Here is an 18,553-nt window from a genome sequence, read left to right as displayed (position 1 = left end):
GTAGGAAATTGCTTCCTTCCACTTCAGGTGACAATTATGTAATTTGTAACTAAAATTGTTATGAAGGTCAAGTAGATCTTGGGTTAATTTTCAAGCCCTCTTCAGTTTTTGTTTTCTGAGGGTTTTTTTGGTTTTTTTTTTTTAAGTACAGTATGTTCACTGTGCTGCAATCACGGCACTTGGAGAAATATTATTTTTGTTCTCTGCTTAACGTTAGTTTATTAAAAACAAAAGTGCAGTAATACACAAGCAATAGCATAGCAGAAGTTCCAACATACAGTGGCATACACAATCACACACACACACAGAGAAAGTAATTCTGTAAACTACTGCTCAGGCTTTTTTGTTTAAATGTTGTTAGGAGGTTTAGATTCTTACAACATTTTAACTATATGCCCATTGTGACTTTTCATATGAGTTTCTCAGACTATTCTTAATGCATCTCCAGAATAGCAAAGAGACAGTTTTATTGGATTAGGAGTTATGTAGCTTCTCAAAACTATATTTGCAATGTATGTGTCATGCCAATTCCAAGGATGCCTTATGTTAATAATTTATGTTTTATTGGGATTTATTCTGGGTAGAATTATTTGCTTTGTGTGAGCTCACTCCTTTTTACTTTATCGTATTTTTATGATTCTGCATTTGCTGAATCCTAAAATACAGCATCCCGTCAGAATTCTATCTCCAATTTCACAGACGCTTTCCGCTCACAAATGTTGTTCCATGTCATTTCTGATGGGATATAATGCTAACTGTTTTCTTTGCTTCAAAACTCCAGCATCCTAGTCACAGATTGCTCAAGATTAGGAACTCGAGCAAACAGCTGATTTATTTCAGCAACCAGCAGTTGTACATGAGCGAACTTGAATCGAGCAATCTTAAACTTGCTAAAATATGGAACATTTTTCTATCAAATATCGGTAAAGGAGAAATTAGAGAATAGGATTGGTTGTGTTATTCGTTCAAGCTTCCTTAACCATAAGAACACAGTTTTGCCAAGAGTGCCAGAGAACAATACGAAAAGTTATCAAACATGCATAACAACATGATCAAGCTGTATGATAATTTGGGAGACTATTATACTTTTGATTCCAAATCTGTGACCATTGAGGAATTCTTTGGAGATCTAAGTGCATTCCGGACATTATTTTTGGTAAGTAGAGATTCATCACTCCTTATGCCGATAAATATATTTGTGCATGGTTCTTTCTAGAATATTGTCCAGTGTCTCAACAAATTCTCTTGATTAGCATTTCTTTCCAATCCTTGAAGGAAATGGATCACTAATATGCACATAGCAAATTCAGCTTGCCATTCAATATTCTGCTTTATTCCATCCTTTTTCTGCTCTTAAGATCTGGAATTTATATATCATTATTTGTTATATTTCAGTGTGTGAAATATTGGTGAAAATGCGCTGCAAAATCTTTATGGGGAAAACACGTTTTGATTGTGTAAAATCCATACAAGAATTCTGTGATAGGGAAGTGGTGCTGGATTAATCAGTTATATCTTCTCTGGGCTATTTAAAGTATGAGCACGTTTAATTGGGATTTCAGTAGGATTTGGTATTGATGTCTTTTCTCCACATTTTTCTCACTTGTGTATGAAATTTGCAAATCGCTAGATATTCTGAGTGGCAAAATCAACCACAATTACACACACACACACAAAAGTTATTTCTAACCCCAGCATATACTGTTCTGTTTAGAGATATTTAATTTTCAGAAATTATTTTGCAGGAATAGTTAAGGTGGAGCAAATAACTACTTGCAGAATTTAAATCACTCTTCCCTTTTTTTTTAAAAAAAAAAAAAGGGGGGGGGGATTACTCCAGTTAACAATTTCCAATGATTATTATCCCCTCCAGTTCTTGCTAATCATGACATATTCAATGCTGTTCATAATAGTTCTTACTCTTAGAAATAGCTTTTCATTGAAGATGTGCTTCTAAAAGATAGTGTCAGGAATGTTATTTTTTTCCCCTCACTTAATGTGGTTCATCCAACAATGAGTTGACTTTTGTAATGATCAAAGAAGTTCAAGGATTATATAATAGCTTTGTTTAGTAACTTTTGACCCTGTTTTCTACTCTAACAGCAAAGCAGAATGCAAGAGAAAATAGTTGAACCATTTTTCCAGCATATATTTATAGATTGAAATGAAAGATACTGACATAGCGACCACTGTTTCTCTTTGCTCACTATGTGAAATAATTTCCCACTTTTCAAAGAGGGAAATATTTGGCGGCTCCCTAGGTGGCTCAGTGGCTAAGACGCTGAGCTTGTGGATTGGAAAGGTCAGCGGTTTGAATCCCTAATATAAGTCTCCTGCGTGAGTAGGGAGTTGGACTAAATGACCTCCAAGGTCCCTTCCAACTCTGTTACTGTTACTTCGAGGAAAGGAAGGACTAGCTTAAAATCCTAGAGCAGGGGTATCAAACTCAAACAAAGCTGTTACAGAATCTGGAAGTCCTGCTAGAAATACTTCGAAACTTCCTCCCAGGGGAGAGTGACAGAATAGACTGTGAAGTGGTTCTGTGGGGTCTCTAACAATGCTTTGAGCTCTAAGTACATAGTGTTTATAAGCGAGCTTCCTATGATCTTCTCGGCTGTCCTTACCACTCTCTGTAGGGACTTTCTAACTGAGGCACTGCTGCCACCAAACCAAACAGTGATGTAGTTTGTTAATAAGCTCTCAGTTGTGCCTCTGTAAAAAGTGGACAGGACAGGAGGAGAAAGATATGTTCCCAGGTCTGGATACTGATGACAGTGGAATTAAATTAAATTCAATGCAATATTGAGAGTCTTCTATGTACAGGTGATCCTCGACTTACAACAGTTTACTTACTTACCATTCAAAGTTACAGCGACACTGGGAAAAAAAGCGACTTATGACCGTTTTTTCACCCTTACGACTGAGGCAGCATCCCCCCCATGGTCGTGTGATCAAAATTCAGATGCTTGGCAACTGATTCACATTTATGACGGTTGCAATGTTCCGGGCTCAGGTGATCAACCTTTGCGACCTACTCATAAGCAAAGTCAGTTGGGAAACCAAATCCATTTAACAACCGTGTTATTAACTTAACAATTGCAGCGATTCACTTAACAATTGTGGCAAAAAAAGGGGTCATAAAATAGGGCGATTTCACTTAACAAATGCTTCCCTTAGCAACAGAAATCATGGGCTCAATTATGGTGGTAAGTCCAGGACTACTGTTATTGAGATGAGCGAACATAACATTCCCCTTGTAGGTGAAATTAATCCATTAGTACAGAGCTGTCAAACTCAAGGCCCACGGGCCAGATGTGCTTAAATCTGGCCTATGGGGCTGGCCTGGAAATAGCAAAGGACTGGCCCACTGTGTCTCTGGTAGTCAAATGGGGTGGGGGTATGAAAAGCAAACGATTGGCCCCCACACACCCCATTTTGGCCACCAGAGTGCTGCAGGAAGCCGTCTAGGCTGAAAACGGTGCACAAGGGCTGCGCCTGGCCCCCCAACGAGCCATTTTGGCCGGCAGGGTGCTTCAGGAGGCATCCGTCCATCTCCCACCCACCCCCATCCGGCCCGCGGAGGAGAACTACAATGATGATCTGGCCGTCAAAGAAATCCAGTTTTACACCCCTGCATTAGTAGAAGCCCATGACACAACAAAGCAAAAGAACTCATCATGCAAATCTTCCTTTTATTCCACACCATAATTAGGATTCTAAGATTTAATCTGGACGTATTAGGTAGCCCACCACTACCACCACTCCATCTCCCTGTTTTGCTTCCCTCCTCTTTAAATTGGGCTCTTGCAGATGTTATTCCCACCGGCTGCCTCTGGGTTGTTGTAATTAACTGCATCATGGAGGAAGGGATGGAAAAAGACATATGCTCCAGAATACGATGCTTGCCTTGAGGGACTATTCAAACTGCCTAGAATTATCAGGGCTGCTCAGCGACTTGCCATCGCTTTTAGCACACAGAAGCCTACCGCCAGCAGCAACCTTTAATCTGTTAAGTAACTATCAACAGTTGGTGTGCACCGCAAAACAATTCCCAACTTTACTACATTCATTTTTAATGTTATTGTTGACTCCTAAATAACAATACTGAGTGAGTGAGAGAGAGAGAGAGACAGAGAGAGAATGAGAAAGAGAGAAAACGAGAGAGGGAAAATGAAAGAGAGAGAAAAAATTAGAAACAGAGAGAGAACAAGAGAGGGAGGGAGAGAACAAGAAGGAGGGAGAGAGGGAGGGAGAGATAGAACGAGGGAGAGAGGGAGAGAGAGAGAACAAAAGAGGGACTGAGAGACTGAGAGAGAATAAGAGGGAGGGAGGGAGAGGGAGACAGAACAAGGGAGGGAGAGGGAGAGAGAACAGGAGAGGGAGGGAGAACAAGAATAAGAAAAAAAATGAGGGAGGGGGAGGGAGAGGGGGAGGGAGAGAAAGAATGAGAGAAAAGGGAGGGAGAGAGGGAGAGAACAAGAGAGTGAGAGAGAACAAGTGGGAGGGAGAGGGAGATAGAACAAGGGAGGGGGAGAGAGAGAGAACAAGAATGGGACAGAGAGGGACTGAGAGAACAAGAGGGAGGGAGAGAGATAGAACAAGGGAAGGAGAGAGGGAGAGAGAGAACAAGAGAGGGAGGGAGAGGGAGAACAAGAGAAAGAAAAAACGAGGGAGAGGGAGAGGGAGAGGGAGGAAGGGAGAGAATGAGAAAAGGGAGGGAGAGGGAGAGAACGAGAGAGTGAGAGACAACAAGAGGGAGGGAGAGAGAACAAAAGAGAGGGAGAGAGAGAGAAAGAGAGAAAACAGGGAGAGGGAGAGAGAGAACAAGGAAGCTAATATATTAAACAGTAAATTTAAATTTACTGTTTCTATTTGTATTTTTACAGGTCTGTAATAATAATATGAATGTATTGTTGATGAATAATGCTTACAATGCAGTAGGTGTACTTGTTTACCTACAAAACTAAACTGACATCAAAGTTGTGATGGTAAAGATTTATGTAAGCTAATGATAAACAAGAGATGGTATATGTCTACAGACCAGATTAATTCCCCTTACAAGCTTGTTACCATTCTGTTAGTGTATTGAAAGCCTAAGGAAGGACCTGGATGATTATAACAATCTTGTTTCTCTGTTTGTTATCACCCACTTGTAAATTTTAACTCGGTTTACTAATACATTAGCACGGTGTCCTGTTTCTACCTTGTGCACATAACTTATTTTCTACAAAGAAGGATAGTTTTATTTATGGAGGAAGGACACCTGTGTTTGCACTAAACACATTTTATGTGAAGTTAGATGTTACGGAAGACAAATGCTACTCAACTTTCAGGATGATTAGTTGAAAACTAATGCATAATCTATTTCTCTGTTTGCTATTCCCAAAGTATGTCTTTATGTCTAAATAAGTGAAGAATGAATGAATGAATGAATGAATGAATGAATGAATGAATGAATGAATGAATGAATGAATGAGATCAGTATCAGAGAATGCTAAATTTTAGGTAACAGTAAATTTAAATTTCCTGTTTAAAATATTACCTTTAATGCAGGGATGAAATGTAATAAAAGCTACCGGTTCGGGCAAACCAATAGTAAAAAAAAGCTACCAGTTCGTCTGAATCGGTATTTCTGACAATCAGCTGTGCCGCGCGATTTAGATTCGCTAGGAAACAGTTCTAGCGAATCTAAATTGCGCGGCACAGCTGTTCCCCCCGCTCACTGTTCTACTTACCTTCTTAAGCCTCCTTTTTCTGCGTGAAGCACGTGTTTGGTGTGCTCTGCGTATGTGCGTGCACACAGCGTGCGTTCGATGCGGAGTGTGCATGCACGCTCAGTGTGCGTTTGGCACACACTGTGCACGCACACACGCAGCATGCGTGGGTAGTGAACCCGTGGCAAACCACGGAGGATTTCACTACTTTGTAGGAGAATTAAAGGTTGTCTAATTAGATATAATAAAAGATTTTAGAGATACTGCACCATCCTAGATCGATTGAAAGGTTTGTCACCAGTGGCCCTTTGGGCGTTAGCAAAAGCATGGAAACCACTGAAGTTTTTGTTCTTTTTTTTTTTCAAAATTAGAAGAAGGTTAACTACCGTTCTTTTGAGGACAGCATGAAAACAAGAACATAAACTGTATATCCGTTTGGGTCTTCCATTTCCTCTCATAGGTGAACTTCCAAAGAAATGTTCTCTTTCAATAAATTATTTTCATGCTTTTAGTAAACATCAAGAAGAAAGGAAAGTATAAAGCTAGCTGGGTGGATCTTACAGGTTCAGACCTTTTTCCCAGTTCCTTTCTCCTTTGTTGCTGCTATAGATTAACATGAAAAGGTTTTCTGCCTTTGGGACTTGCTATTTAGGAAGAAAAACAAAGTTATGTGGTGCCCTTGAATTGCTTATTTACTTGCCTTTCTTCCGCTACTTTGGAATTTTATCTGAGAGTTATACTTTCTTGTATTTCAAGCAAACTTCGAATGGTAATTTGATCTCCTTTGTAAGATTTTTTTTTCTCCCCTCCACCTCAGTTTCGCACTTCATGGACTGTATGATCTTTATTTTAAGGGGAGACATTTCTATAAGTTAGAACCTGGCAACACAGCACATGATGGGAAATAATGCCAGCAAACCTTTTTTAAAAAAAATAAAAATAAATTAAACACTAAAATGGGCCACAGCATGAAAGAATATCCCTGCGTTGAAATCTCATCGGGTGTCAAGGGTGCTGACCAGAAGTGGGTTTCAGCAGATTCTGACCAGTTCTGGAGAACTGACAGTGGAAATTTTGAGTAGTTTGGAGAACCGGTAGAAAAAATTCTGACTGGCCCCGCCCCATCTATTCTCTGCCTCCCAAGTTCCATCTGATCGGGAAGAAATGGAGATTTTACAGTATCCTTCCCCTGCCATGCCCACCAAGCCATGCCACGCCCACCAAGCCACACCCACAGAACCGGTAGTAAAAAAAAAAATTGAAACCCAGCAGTAGGAAGCAAGCAATGACAAATCACTTCCAATGTCTTGCCAAGAAAACTTCAGCAACTTGTCCAGGGAGTCACCATGAGTCAACACTATCTTGAAGCCATATACATAATGGATGGAAACTGATCAAGGAGAGATTCAACCTAGAAATAAAGAGAACTTTTCTGACAGGGAGAACAATCAACCAATGGAACAGAAGTTGTCTTCGGAAGTTGTGGGAGCTTCATCACTGGAAGCTTTCAAGAAGAAATTGGACTACCATCTGTTCGGACCTAGGCGTTCCCAAACCACAAAGCAGACTCCTTGTCCCGACAAAAACCCCTTTTTATTAAATTACTGTAAATTTCTCTTATTCACATCCAGCAAAGTCTTTCAAGGGTGAATTTACAGTCACAGACTTTATCTGGCTTGGAGAGATGCCAGGCCGATATCTTCAAAACTTGGCAAGGAGTCTTGGAGAGTCATAAACCAATTAGGTAAACTAATTGTCTCCTGCAAACTCCACTCCCCTTTTGCTCCTCTTTTATTTCCTTTGGGAGGGGCCCTTCATCCACCTGTGACCTTACTCCCAAGTCGACCCTTGTTCTTTAGCTTCGTCTGGCAACTCTGTGCATGTGCATACTTGGAACAGGCTCCAGCTGTTCGTCTGCCTCACTGATGTCTGACTCCGAAGGCAGCTGATAGCTGGCATCCACCCCTGGTCCCCTCTCTGCCTCTGATGCAGAGCCCTCATCAGAGCCTTCCCCAGACTCCAGGACTGGCCCATGTTCCTCCCCAACCTCCTCACTGTCCGAATCTGCTGCCAGCTCCACTGGCCGCTGGTGGGCCACCTGTCAGAAATGGCATAGGGTCTCCTGCTTGGGTGGGGGGCTTAGATTAGAAGACCTACAAGGTCCCTTTCAACTCTGTTAATCTGTTAAAGATCTGTTAAACATACACACACCTCCAGACAAATGTTTCATAGTCATTGCTTAAACATGAATTAAATGGGGGCAGGGTACTAAGAGAATTACAGAGTAGGATAGTTTGAGAATCTGAAGTATGGAAACAGTACGAAAAAAATGCCCCAAAGTCTTTCTAAAATCTTTCTGCAAAGAAAGGTCCTTGGTGCTGTTGGAACTTGGCCGTTCTGTTGAAGACATTTCTTTACCCAACTAGGTAATACCATCAGTGGACTCAGTCAAGAGAACAGCTAAGTTCCGACAGCACCAAGGACTCCTCCTTTCAACCTCGAGCTACAAATATTCTCCTTTATCGATCTCTCTTTTTTTAAAAAAAGAAATTGATTTTAATCACTGTTCTGAACGTTAACAGGGACGGAGTCCAACTGTTGGTGGACTGTCTGACTTCTGCAGAAAACTCATCCTGCATTTCATAACGGGATGATTAAAAAAATACACCTTGCATCCTAAAATATATGGAAAACAGTTTAGAACCAGTAGCTAGTTGAATAATTGACAATGTGGACAGATGGGGTTTTTTTGGTGGAAGTTATTCAGAATCAAAAGCCGCTTTTCGGATCGACAATAAACACTAATTGTTAATTTGTCAACACATGGGGGATTACTTGCTTGCGGGGTTAGATTTTGCAGTGGCCTCTGCAAAATAATTCAATTAATACATTGCAAAACCAAAATCAATTGTCAGAGATGAGAAATGGAGGCTTTCATTACATTGGTTCATGGCCTGTCCACATCAGAATTCAGATATGAATATTAACTATGAATTGGATTTCATGATGTCTCGTAAGAGTGCCACTTCTTTAAATGAATGAAGTGACCCTGGACTTTTTCAGGACTGGACAACTTACAGACCAAATCTCATCCTTCAATACGTTCACATCCCTCAGTCAAAACAGCGACACTTTTAAGGTGTGATGATTTCATTTTTCTTCCTTTTTTTTTTTAAAAAAAATCAGTCCTTCTTGATGTTTGTAATTTGTAGTTTGTTTCAAGTAGGGCTGTTTGAAGCTGGATGGTTATTTCTTTTGGCCTTTCATGTAACTGAATCCATGAACGTGAATCGTATACGACCAAATAATTTGATCTGAAAAGTATTCTCAGCAAACGGGCTTTGTTTACATGTCATAGCTATTTATTTCCTAGGAAATGAAATGCTCTGAAGGTGATCATTCAATGTTAAGTAGATGAGCATAGCAGAAGCCGGAATCGCTGGCAACAGGGAAAGCACATTTCACCAACAATTTCCCATTGGAAAATATCAAAATAATGAAGCTTTTTATGAATGGGAAACACCGCAGAGACTTTAGTCGGTGTAATTTTGAACTCCCCGATCCCTTATTAGAAGAGGCTTTCCTTAACTGTCAAGGTTGATGTTAAAAATGTTCTCAGGATAATTCTTAAAAATAGATCCAGGAAGAAGGAAGATGCTTCACTCAAATCAGAGTGATTTGGGCAAGCTGAAAATAAAGCATGAGTTTTAGTAAAGCAATAATAATAATAATAATAATAATAATAAAGTCTTTGTGGTGTGTGTGTGTTCTCCCGAGATCAACGGAAAAACTCACCTCTACAGATAGAATAGAATAACAGAGTTGGAAGGGACCTTGGAGGTCTTCTAGTCCAACCCCCTGCTTAGGCAGGAAACCCTACACCACTTCAGACAAATGGTTATCCAACCTCTTCTTAAAAACTTCCAGTGTTGGAGCATTCACAACTTCTGGAGGCAAGTTGTTCCACTGGTTAATTGTTCTAACTGCCAGGAAATTTCTCCTTAGTTCTAAGTTGCTTCTCTCCTTCATTAGTTTCTACCCATTGCTTCTTGTCCTGCCCTTAGATGCTTTGGAGAATAGCTTGACTCCTTCTTCTTTGGGGCAGCCCCTGAGTTACCATACACAAACACAAGCAATAGCATTCTTGAGGATAAAAATGATCAGCTGGTTTTTATTTTTTGTCCTTTTTTTTTACAAATAGGCCTTGACTTGCGTCCCCAATTTATTATTTATTTAATTAATTAATTGAGCCGCCCCAAATTTTCATTGCTAAGCAAGATAGTTGTCAAGTGAGTTTTAAGTCTGGCTTTGGTCCCATTCTTTCCAAAACAAAACACAGTGTCATATTAGGCACTTTTTCTTCGATATATTTTACAGCGTTTCGTACCCTTCAAAGATTCAGTGTTGAACGTGCATCCACCTGAACGCCAGCAGCATTTTTAAAAATAGGGAATATTGCTTTGACGTTCCAGTTTCTGCTTTGTGTAGCAGGCACAGTTTACAAGTAATGTTCACAACTTGTAGAAATTAAGTATTAAGTAGATTACCTGTATAACACTTAGAAGAAGACGAAACTAGTATAACACTTTAGAAGAAGAAAAAATTCTGGGTATTCCTAGAATCTAGTGAACTGCCTTTCACAAACCTGAAGTGAAATTCTCACATACACTATCTGGCTATTTAAAAAAAGAAAAAAGAAACTCAAAAGATAAGGAATTGTAATTATTTCAGCTTCCAAGCTGTTGATCGGGCTCGGTGCTTGTGTGACTGTGTGATCTTCCAAGGAGATTTTTTTTTTTTCTTGTAGAAAGCAAAAAGCAAGCGACCTCAAAAATTTCAAATGTCAGAGCCTTGGATAACTTGGATCTTAGTCTCGGTCAAACATCAGCATCTTTGTGTTGCTAATTCAGGTGCTCACCTTAAATCTTTCAGTCTTCGCGCTTCTGAGCTGACTCCTTTGATCCAATTTGTGTTAAAATAATAACGCAGGTGACTTCTGTCTCCCTACCAACTCGTCAAATTGCCGGAATTTTATAAGCAAAGACAGAAGAGGCTAAGACTAGTTCAAGACTGCGAGGTTTGGAAAAGGAGGTGTAAAAATCCGTATTTCGCTCACTGCAGAAGGATGTATTGTGCCACGCTGCTTTTTTCTTCTTCTCCATATTGCGGCTTCCGTACTCTTTATCTGCCAGTTAGAGAGTTTTATCACAGTAATTTGGCTTGCCAAGAATCGTAATCTTTTATGACATCCTTCAGAAGTTCCGTGTCAAGCCTGATGCTTCTTGTGCACCATTCAGTGCAAACTGAGTCTGTTGTTATTGCTGTTATTTTTGCTTCACACCACCCACTGGGAAACATGGAATCTCGGAGTTTGCCGACTGCTTTGGTACCCTGGTATCTGAAAAGGTCTTCCTTGTTTATTTCTGTTCGGTTGAAACAATTGACTCCTTGGGGGGGGGGATGGAGTTTTCAGATTCATAAGAATTAATGAATGGCTAGATGGATCCTTCAGTGTACACACGGACTTTTTTTTTTGGCAGTATTAGACAAATATCAGCTTAGCCATTTTCCATTTCGATATTCTGTTGTGCATTAAACTTTCTACGAGTTAAGAAAGTATTGAGGCAACGACTGGCAACAGGACAGACATTTCCTTATCTTGTACAGGTAGTCCTCGACTTACGACCACAATTGAGCCCACAATTTTTGTTGTTAAACGAGAGATTTGTTCAGAGAGTTTGGTCCCATTTTACAACCTTTCTTTGTCAGGGTTCCGAGGAATGCCCAAATTAAATCATGAACCTTGAGCCAAGCTACAAAAGAAATACAGTTATTTTTTAGGAACTTCATGTCAGCACGTTCCCAAATGAAGCCAGCTTTGACCCTACGTAATTTACACTCCAACTATGACCCTGTTTCCCACCTCTGTACTGTATCTTCTCCTGCCTTCCGGCAGCTCTTCTCATTTGTGCACTAGGAACAGGCTCCTTCTGTTCCTCTGCCTCTCTACTGTCAGCCTCTGGAGGCTCCGAAGTCCTCACATCACTCCCCGATGGCCCTGGCCCCTTCTCTGCCTCCGACACAGAGCCCTCATCTGGGCCTTCCCCAGCCTCCAGGACTGGCCCATGTTCTTCCTCAGCCTCATCGCTATCCGACTCTGCTGCCAGCTCTGCAGTCTGCTGGTGGACCACAGATGTGTTGTTTCATATTATTAAAAATATTGTTGCAGGTTATAAGATGTTCCAGTTATTCTTAGTGGTAGAAATGGGGTTGGAATTGATTAGCAAATATCAAAGAAGGCTTTTAGAACTACAATTGGTCTTGAGTGTGATTGCACATCTACTTTGCAACGAACCGCATGCTTCAAACGAAAAGAGGTTTGTGATTTCATGATTTTAATAATTTATCATTCCAGTTCTCATCTCAATCAAGGCAGCGTGTGCGTTTGTTGGACCTGAAAAAATAGCTGTGATGTGTGATAAACTCACTTATGTTTTATTTGTGGCAAAGTGACAAAATAACAAAGTCAACTTAGTGAAACCTAGTAGAAAATAGAGTAAAGTAGAGTAGAGTAGAGAAGAGTAGAGTAGAGTAGAGTAGAGTAGAGTAGAGTAGAGTAGAGTAGAGTAGAGTAGAGTAGAATAATAGAATAGAGTAGAGTAGAGTAGAGTAGAGTAGAGTAGAGTAGAGTAGAGTAGAGTAGAATAATAGAGTAGAGTAGAGTAGAGTAGAGTAGAGTAGAGTAGAGTAGAGTAGAGTAGAGTAGAGTAGAGTAGAGTAGAGTAGAGTAGAATAGGAGTTGGACAGGACCTTGGAGGTCTTCTAGTCTAACCCCCTGCTTAGGCAGGAAACACTACACCACTTGCGACAAATGGTTATCCAATCTCTTCGTAAAAATTTCCAGTGTTGGATCATTCACAACATCTGGAGGCAAGTTGTTCCAACTTGATTAATTGTTCTCACTGTCAGGAAATTTCTCCTTAGTTCTAAGTTGTTCTTAGTTCTAAAACAAGAGGACTATTAAATCTTGTTTTCACCACTCCATTTGACGTCCTTCTGTTATCATGTAACTTGCCTTAAAAATCTAATTTCTCAAGCAAAAGATTCATTTCTTCCTTCAATTAAATCAGATGAGGTCGCAGATAGACTTTACATTGAAAATAAAAGATGTTCTTTTTTGTCTTAAAAAAAGACTATTTCACCCTTTGACTTATCAAACAGATAATAACTGTTCCTAAAAACCTGTTGTTGTTTTAATTTCATTTCTCCTCCATCCAATTACTTTGGTTTTTTTAGACGAGTCAATAACTTCAGTAATCTTCCTTACTTAGACGTTTTGTTCATTTATTATTATTTCTCTGCATGACAAATCTGCCACAAAGATTTTTTTTCTTCTTTCATTTGTTTTTTATTTTAATCCTTTTTTCTCCTGGCGCCTTATTAGAAAGTGAAAAATTACCATTTTATTATATATACTTTCATCATCTCTTTTTATTGTTAACCTGCAGAAATCAGCTGCCATAACAGACACGCTAACTGGATCTGTTTAATGCAACTTACTGTTTGCTTTTTTTTTTCAAATATCTGTAATTTGTACTTTTTATAGTTATAAATTGATTTTTTTTATGACAGACAGACAGACAGACAAACAGACATCATGGACACACACAGATACATAGACCTCTTGAAAAATCTGACTGGCAGAATTGTTACTGTCTATTCTTATCCTAAAGCATAGAACCAAAAGCTAATCTTCTCATTAACATGCTTCAATTAACAGTTAATTAGCATCTTCCAGCATGAATCTTCTACCCAAACCAGGAAAATAGATTTCTGTTTCTGCTGCTATAGAAAAATTAAACAAATTTCCAGAGACTTTATGCTGTCAACAAAACAAAACAAAAAAAAATCATTTTTTTTAATATTTATCAAAGTAGAATGAATATCAGCAAACATAATTAGCTTGCTAACGTAAGGGTTACTTTTATTTATTTTTTCCCCACCAAAGATTTTTGTATACAATGTGTAGAATTTATGATATATTCACTCTAATAGATTTTCTTTCTTTCTTTTTTTTTTTTTAACTTTTCCTAGGGAAAATTGGTATTTATTATGGATTTATACAATTAATAGTGCAGCCTTTAATTTCCGCAGAAAAGGAGGTGTTGCTTTAGAAAAGGAGCACTTACTGTCACCCAGTTACACTAAAGAACAAAATGGGCTAATTAAAAAAAAAAAATCCATTTCTTGTTGCCCCTTATCTTTTAAAAAAAGAAAAATATAAAACGAAATGAAACTGGGCGGATAAGGATATCATCTGGCTTTTTTAAAAAATGGAAACGCTCTGCATTTTTATTGATTTTGTAAGCACATCCGAATATTAGGCTTCTGCCTTCGTTCATCGGCTCTCATGACTTTTCTATCAAGGGAGATTCGGCATGCTGACTTCATATGCCAGTGATGGCAAACCTTTTAGGCACAGAGTGCTCAATCCAGTGGTGAAATTCAATTTTTTTTTACTACTGGTTCTGTGGGTGTGGCTTGGTGGGCGTGGCAGGAGAAGGATACTGTAAAATCCCCATTCCTTTGTTACTCCTGGAGAAAGGATACTGCAAAATCCTCATTCCCACCCCACTCCTGGGGGAAGGATATTGCAAAATCTCCATTCCCACCCCACTCTGGGGCCAGCCAGAGGTAGTATTTGCCAGTTCTCCGAACTACTCAAAATTTCCGGTACCAGTTTTCCAGAACCTAACAGAACCGGTTGGATTTCACTCCTGGCCCAAACCCAGAATACCGCCGAAACCTGACGATCAGCTGACCGGCATGCATGCATGCCTCAGAAACCTGAAGACCGGGTGGTCGGTGCATATGCACGCCTCAAAAACCCAACAACTAGCTGGCCGGCACGCATGCGTGCCTTGGAAACCCGATGACCAGCTAGCTGAGCTGGGGCGACGGTATGCGTGCCCACAGATAGGGCTCTGTGTGCAACCTCTGGGACACATGCCAGAGGTTTGCCATCACGGTCATATACCATCAAAATTAATTTAGGGCAGTGATACAAATCCTGAACTTTGGGAACAGATTGCTCAACTCCTTCAGTGCTATTATTGCAACTTTTACATTTCCCACCAAGCTGGATACCAGAGCAAGTGACACCCATATTTTAAGATCTGTTAGCTGGTGTTTTTTTTTTAAAAAAATATCTCAATAGTTTCAGTTCTTTACTGTCTTTTATCCAATACAGTTTGTTAATCATAACCTGCACTGTGCTCTCGGATCTCTTTGTGTAACCAAAAGACATGAAGCACATCCTGTGGAATAGGTATAGAAATCATTTTGCAGCCCCTTTCCCCTTCCCAGCTTTTGATTGAAATGACAACGGCGACAACAACCCCCTCCCAAAAGAGACACTTAGACAAGTGGGCAACGGGCACAACATTTATCTAACTTGCCCAAGGCAGTTTTGGAAACAGTAATTCGCAAAAAGTACAGGAAGGTTGTTGAAAAGGAAAAACACAACAAAAGCAAAAATTAGTTCAATTTTAGTTAGTTGGTAATTTCCAGTGCCCGCAAGAAGTTTACGAAGTATATAATACAGAGTGGGGTGGGAATGGAGATTTTGCAATGTCCTTCCCCTGTCATACCCACCAAGCCACGCCCACCAAGCCACACCATGCCACCAAGCCACACCCATAGAACCGATAGTTTGGATTTCTCCACTGCCTTCAAAAGTGGTACAAAGGTATATTTAAGAATATTGTACATAGCAATAACACTTAGCAATAGCACTTAGACTTACATACCACTTCACAGTGTTTTCCAGCCCTCTCCAAGCGGTTTACAGAGTCAGCCTTTTGCCCCCAACAATCTGGGTCCTCATTATACCCACCTCGGAAGGATGGAAGGCTGAGTCAACCTTGAGCCGGTGAGATTTGAACTGCCAAATTGCAGGCAGCCGGCAGTCAGCTGAGGTAGCCTGCAGTGCTGCACTCTAACCACTGCACCACCTCAGCTCTTACTATATATTTTTCTCCCCTTCAGGCAACTTAAGTATACAAGTCAAGTCTATAAACAGACAAAGTTCCTCTCAGTTTTCTCTGCATAAACAACTCCTCTGTTTGCTATAATTGATACAGGAAGCATTGAAGGAAAACCATAAAAGAAGAGAAATGGAGGAAAAGACCAAGAGGGCCAAACTTGCCAAAGAAAAAGCAGAACGTGAAAAATTGGAACGGCAGAAGAAGAAAAAGCAGCTGATTGACATGAATAAAGGTAAGACGGACGTGGATGGAGCAAGATTGGGTAGTTCAGTAAATGCCCCCGTTCATTTGTCCTTCAGGAAGGGTATCAAATCTTGGTTCAGCTGGTTAGCCTGGGGCCCGAGGGGCTACTGACCTCTGGTGGTGGTTGACATGGTAAGAAGAAGATTTCATCCCTGTACTGTCGACCTCCTTGATTCCAGTTTATTTGTTAATTTAATACATTGTATGTATTAATTTTATTTAATAAGAAAATTTATGTGGTCGCTCAACTCAATCTCATTGATTGTGGGCAGGCTTACAAGGATCACATCCCAATACAAAAACCTATAACCCAGGGGCGAAATGCACTTACCTTTCTGTTGTGACCAAGGCCCACGTAGTGATTACCAAACACAATTCAGTCCTGAACAAACTTATTAAAACAGCTGAGAATTAATTCATTCTCAGCTTAGTCCAAAACAAATTCTTCATAACCAGTCTTACGGCCTTATCAACAAACTTTGATGTCTTTGGCAACCTGCCAAAAGCTTTTCTTGGCAAAAACCCAACAAAATTCAAGAGTCGCTGACAAGAAGCACTGGAATCAGCATTGCTTTTCTACAAAGAACCCAACGGCTCATTGTTGCTCTTTTAAGCCTTACGGGAGGGGCCAATCATCTCTTGGCCCTACTCGCAAGTCATCCTCTCTGCTTTCTCTGCTCCTGCCTTCTGGCAGCTCTTCTCACATGTGCCCTAGAAACAGGCTCCTCCTGTTCCTCTGCCTCTCTACTGTCAGCCCCTGGAGGCTGCACATCACATCACAAATTCTGTGTGGCCCCGCCCCCATCTATTCTCTGCCTCCCAAATCCCAGCTGATCGGGAGGAAATGGGGATTTTGCAGTAATCCCCATTTCTTTCCCCTGGAGTGGGGTGGGGTGGGAATGGAGATTTTATATTATCCTTCCCCTGCCACGCCCACCAAGCCACACCCACAGAACCGATAGTAAAAAAAATTGAAACCCACCACTGAACAGGGGATGTCTTATTTTTGGAGAAACAGGGTATATGTATATGTATATATACATACATACATACATACATACATACATACATACATACATATATATATATATATATATATATATATATATATATACACCCACACTCACGAGAGCCACACAGGATGTCACCACCACACATCCACGCAGAAAGCAGACTCAAACCCACACTGATAATGAGCCACGACCAAGGACCAGAAGCCAGACCGCAGCTGCATCATTAGCCACTTTAAACCTCTCCAATCCATACATGAAGCAGACTGACACCCACCATGAAGAGCTCGCACGGCCACAAACACGAAGCCAAACAACAACAACGCAGCTCACCAGCTCAAATCCCCCTGCAACTCAGACTAAGCTGAGCACAACCAAGCCCCCACCCAAACAGAACACACCCCCATCCAATCAGAGCACAACCAACCCCCCATCCAATCAGAGCACAACCAACCCCCCATCCAATCAGAACACACCTCCACCCAATCAGAACACAGGCAAGTTCCCACCCAATCAGCTCACACCCCCACTAGCAGTTAAAAGGAAGAGACAGCTGCGATCTCACATTGCTCCTGGAAGCACGAAGCCGAGAACACCAGCCTGAAGATGACGAATGAGACTTCGTAGAAACGTCGCCAAGACACTTCCAATTTTACGTGGGAGAAGACCCGAATAACCGAAGACCTACATACAAACACCCGCGAAAACCTGAGAAAACATATATATATATATATATATATAGGCACATTTTTGAGGCTGGGCACATGCGCTCGCACAAGCGAGCAAAACACATGCACGAACCGATAGGGAAAATAAGTGAATTCCAACCCTGCTTTAGGAACCAGCTTCGGTGCAGATTGACAATTGGATATGATAAAGGAAGCCAGGCTGGGCTTGCTGGGTAACTGAACTGCCACTATATTGTGCGCAAGGGCATTCGTTGAGAGAGGGTATGAGGAGGAAGGCAGAGGAATGAATCAATAGGCTCTTAATATCTCTGCTTTGCAGAGTTGCAAAGCACTGTTGAAATGCACGCTTTCTTCTCCATCCCATCGGATTTCCGAAACAGAGAAGAGAGATGACACAAATATGAATGAGATTGAACGAGAGATTACTTCAACTCTGCAGTTTGCTGGTCCTTCCCTCTGTGATCATTTCAGTTCCGTGGTGAAGCACAGCTTAATCCATCCCAATCATAAAAACACATAAAAAATGCACAGTGTGTGACTGCAGCTTGTCCTTTTCTACCCAGCGAGCAAATCTGATGGGATTCAGTCCGAGGGAAGGGGGAAAAAATAGCAATATTTCTCTCTTGACAAATATTATACAAAATGCCAAGGTATATTAGTTGTGTATCAGAATAAATCACATAATGAGTGTGAATTGAGGTAGTGGGACTCCTTAGGGCTTCCACAATCACTTGTATCTTTACAATAAAATCAGCATAGGTTGTTATTTTGGGTTATATTTTTTAAAGGTAAACCATCTTTGGTTTGTAATCTATTATTCAGCAAGGCAATTAGTGCTGCATTATTTTAAG

General features: G+C 40.5%; 1 protein-coding gene across 5 annotated transcripts in view; it reads left to right on the top strand.

The window, feature by feature from the left end:
* The window catches only part of DIAPH2 (diaphanous related formin 2), a 343,475-nt gene that overhangs the window by 214,073 nt on the left and 110,849 nt on the right, over positions 1–18,553 (top strand). For all 5 annotated transcript variants that reach the window (XM_087877553.1, XM_087877550.1, XM_087877551.1 and 2 more), the window contains 2 exons: positions 993–1,156; positions 15,857–15,992. In XM_087877553.1, coding sequence (XP_087733679.1) covers positions 993–1,156; positions 15,857–15,992 — 300 coding nt within the window. The remainder of the gene's footprint in view (positions 1–992; positions 1,157–15,856; positions 15,993–18,553) is intronic.

The sequence above is a fragment of the Pantherophis guttatus genome, chromosome 12, assembly GCF_059756535.1.
Source record: "Pantherophis guttatus breed Tessera chromosome 12, ASM5975653v1, whole genome shotgun sequence".
Taxonomy (NCBI): Eukaryota; Metazoa; Chordata; class Lepidosauria; order Squamata; family Colubridae; genus Pantherophis; species Pantherophis guttatus.
This window is presented reverse-complemented; position numbering and strand designations above follow the sequence as displayed.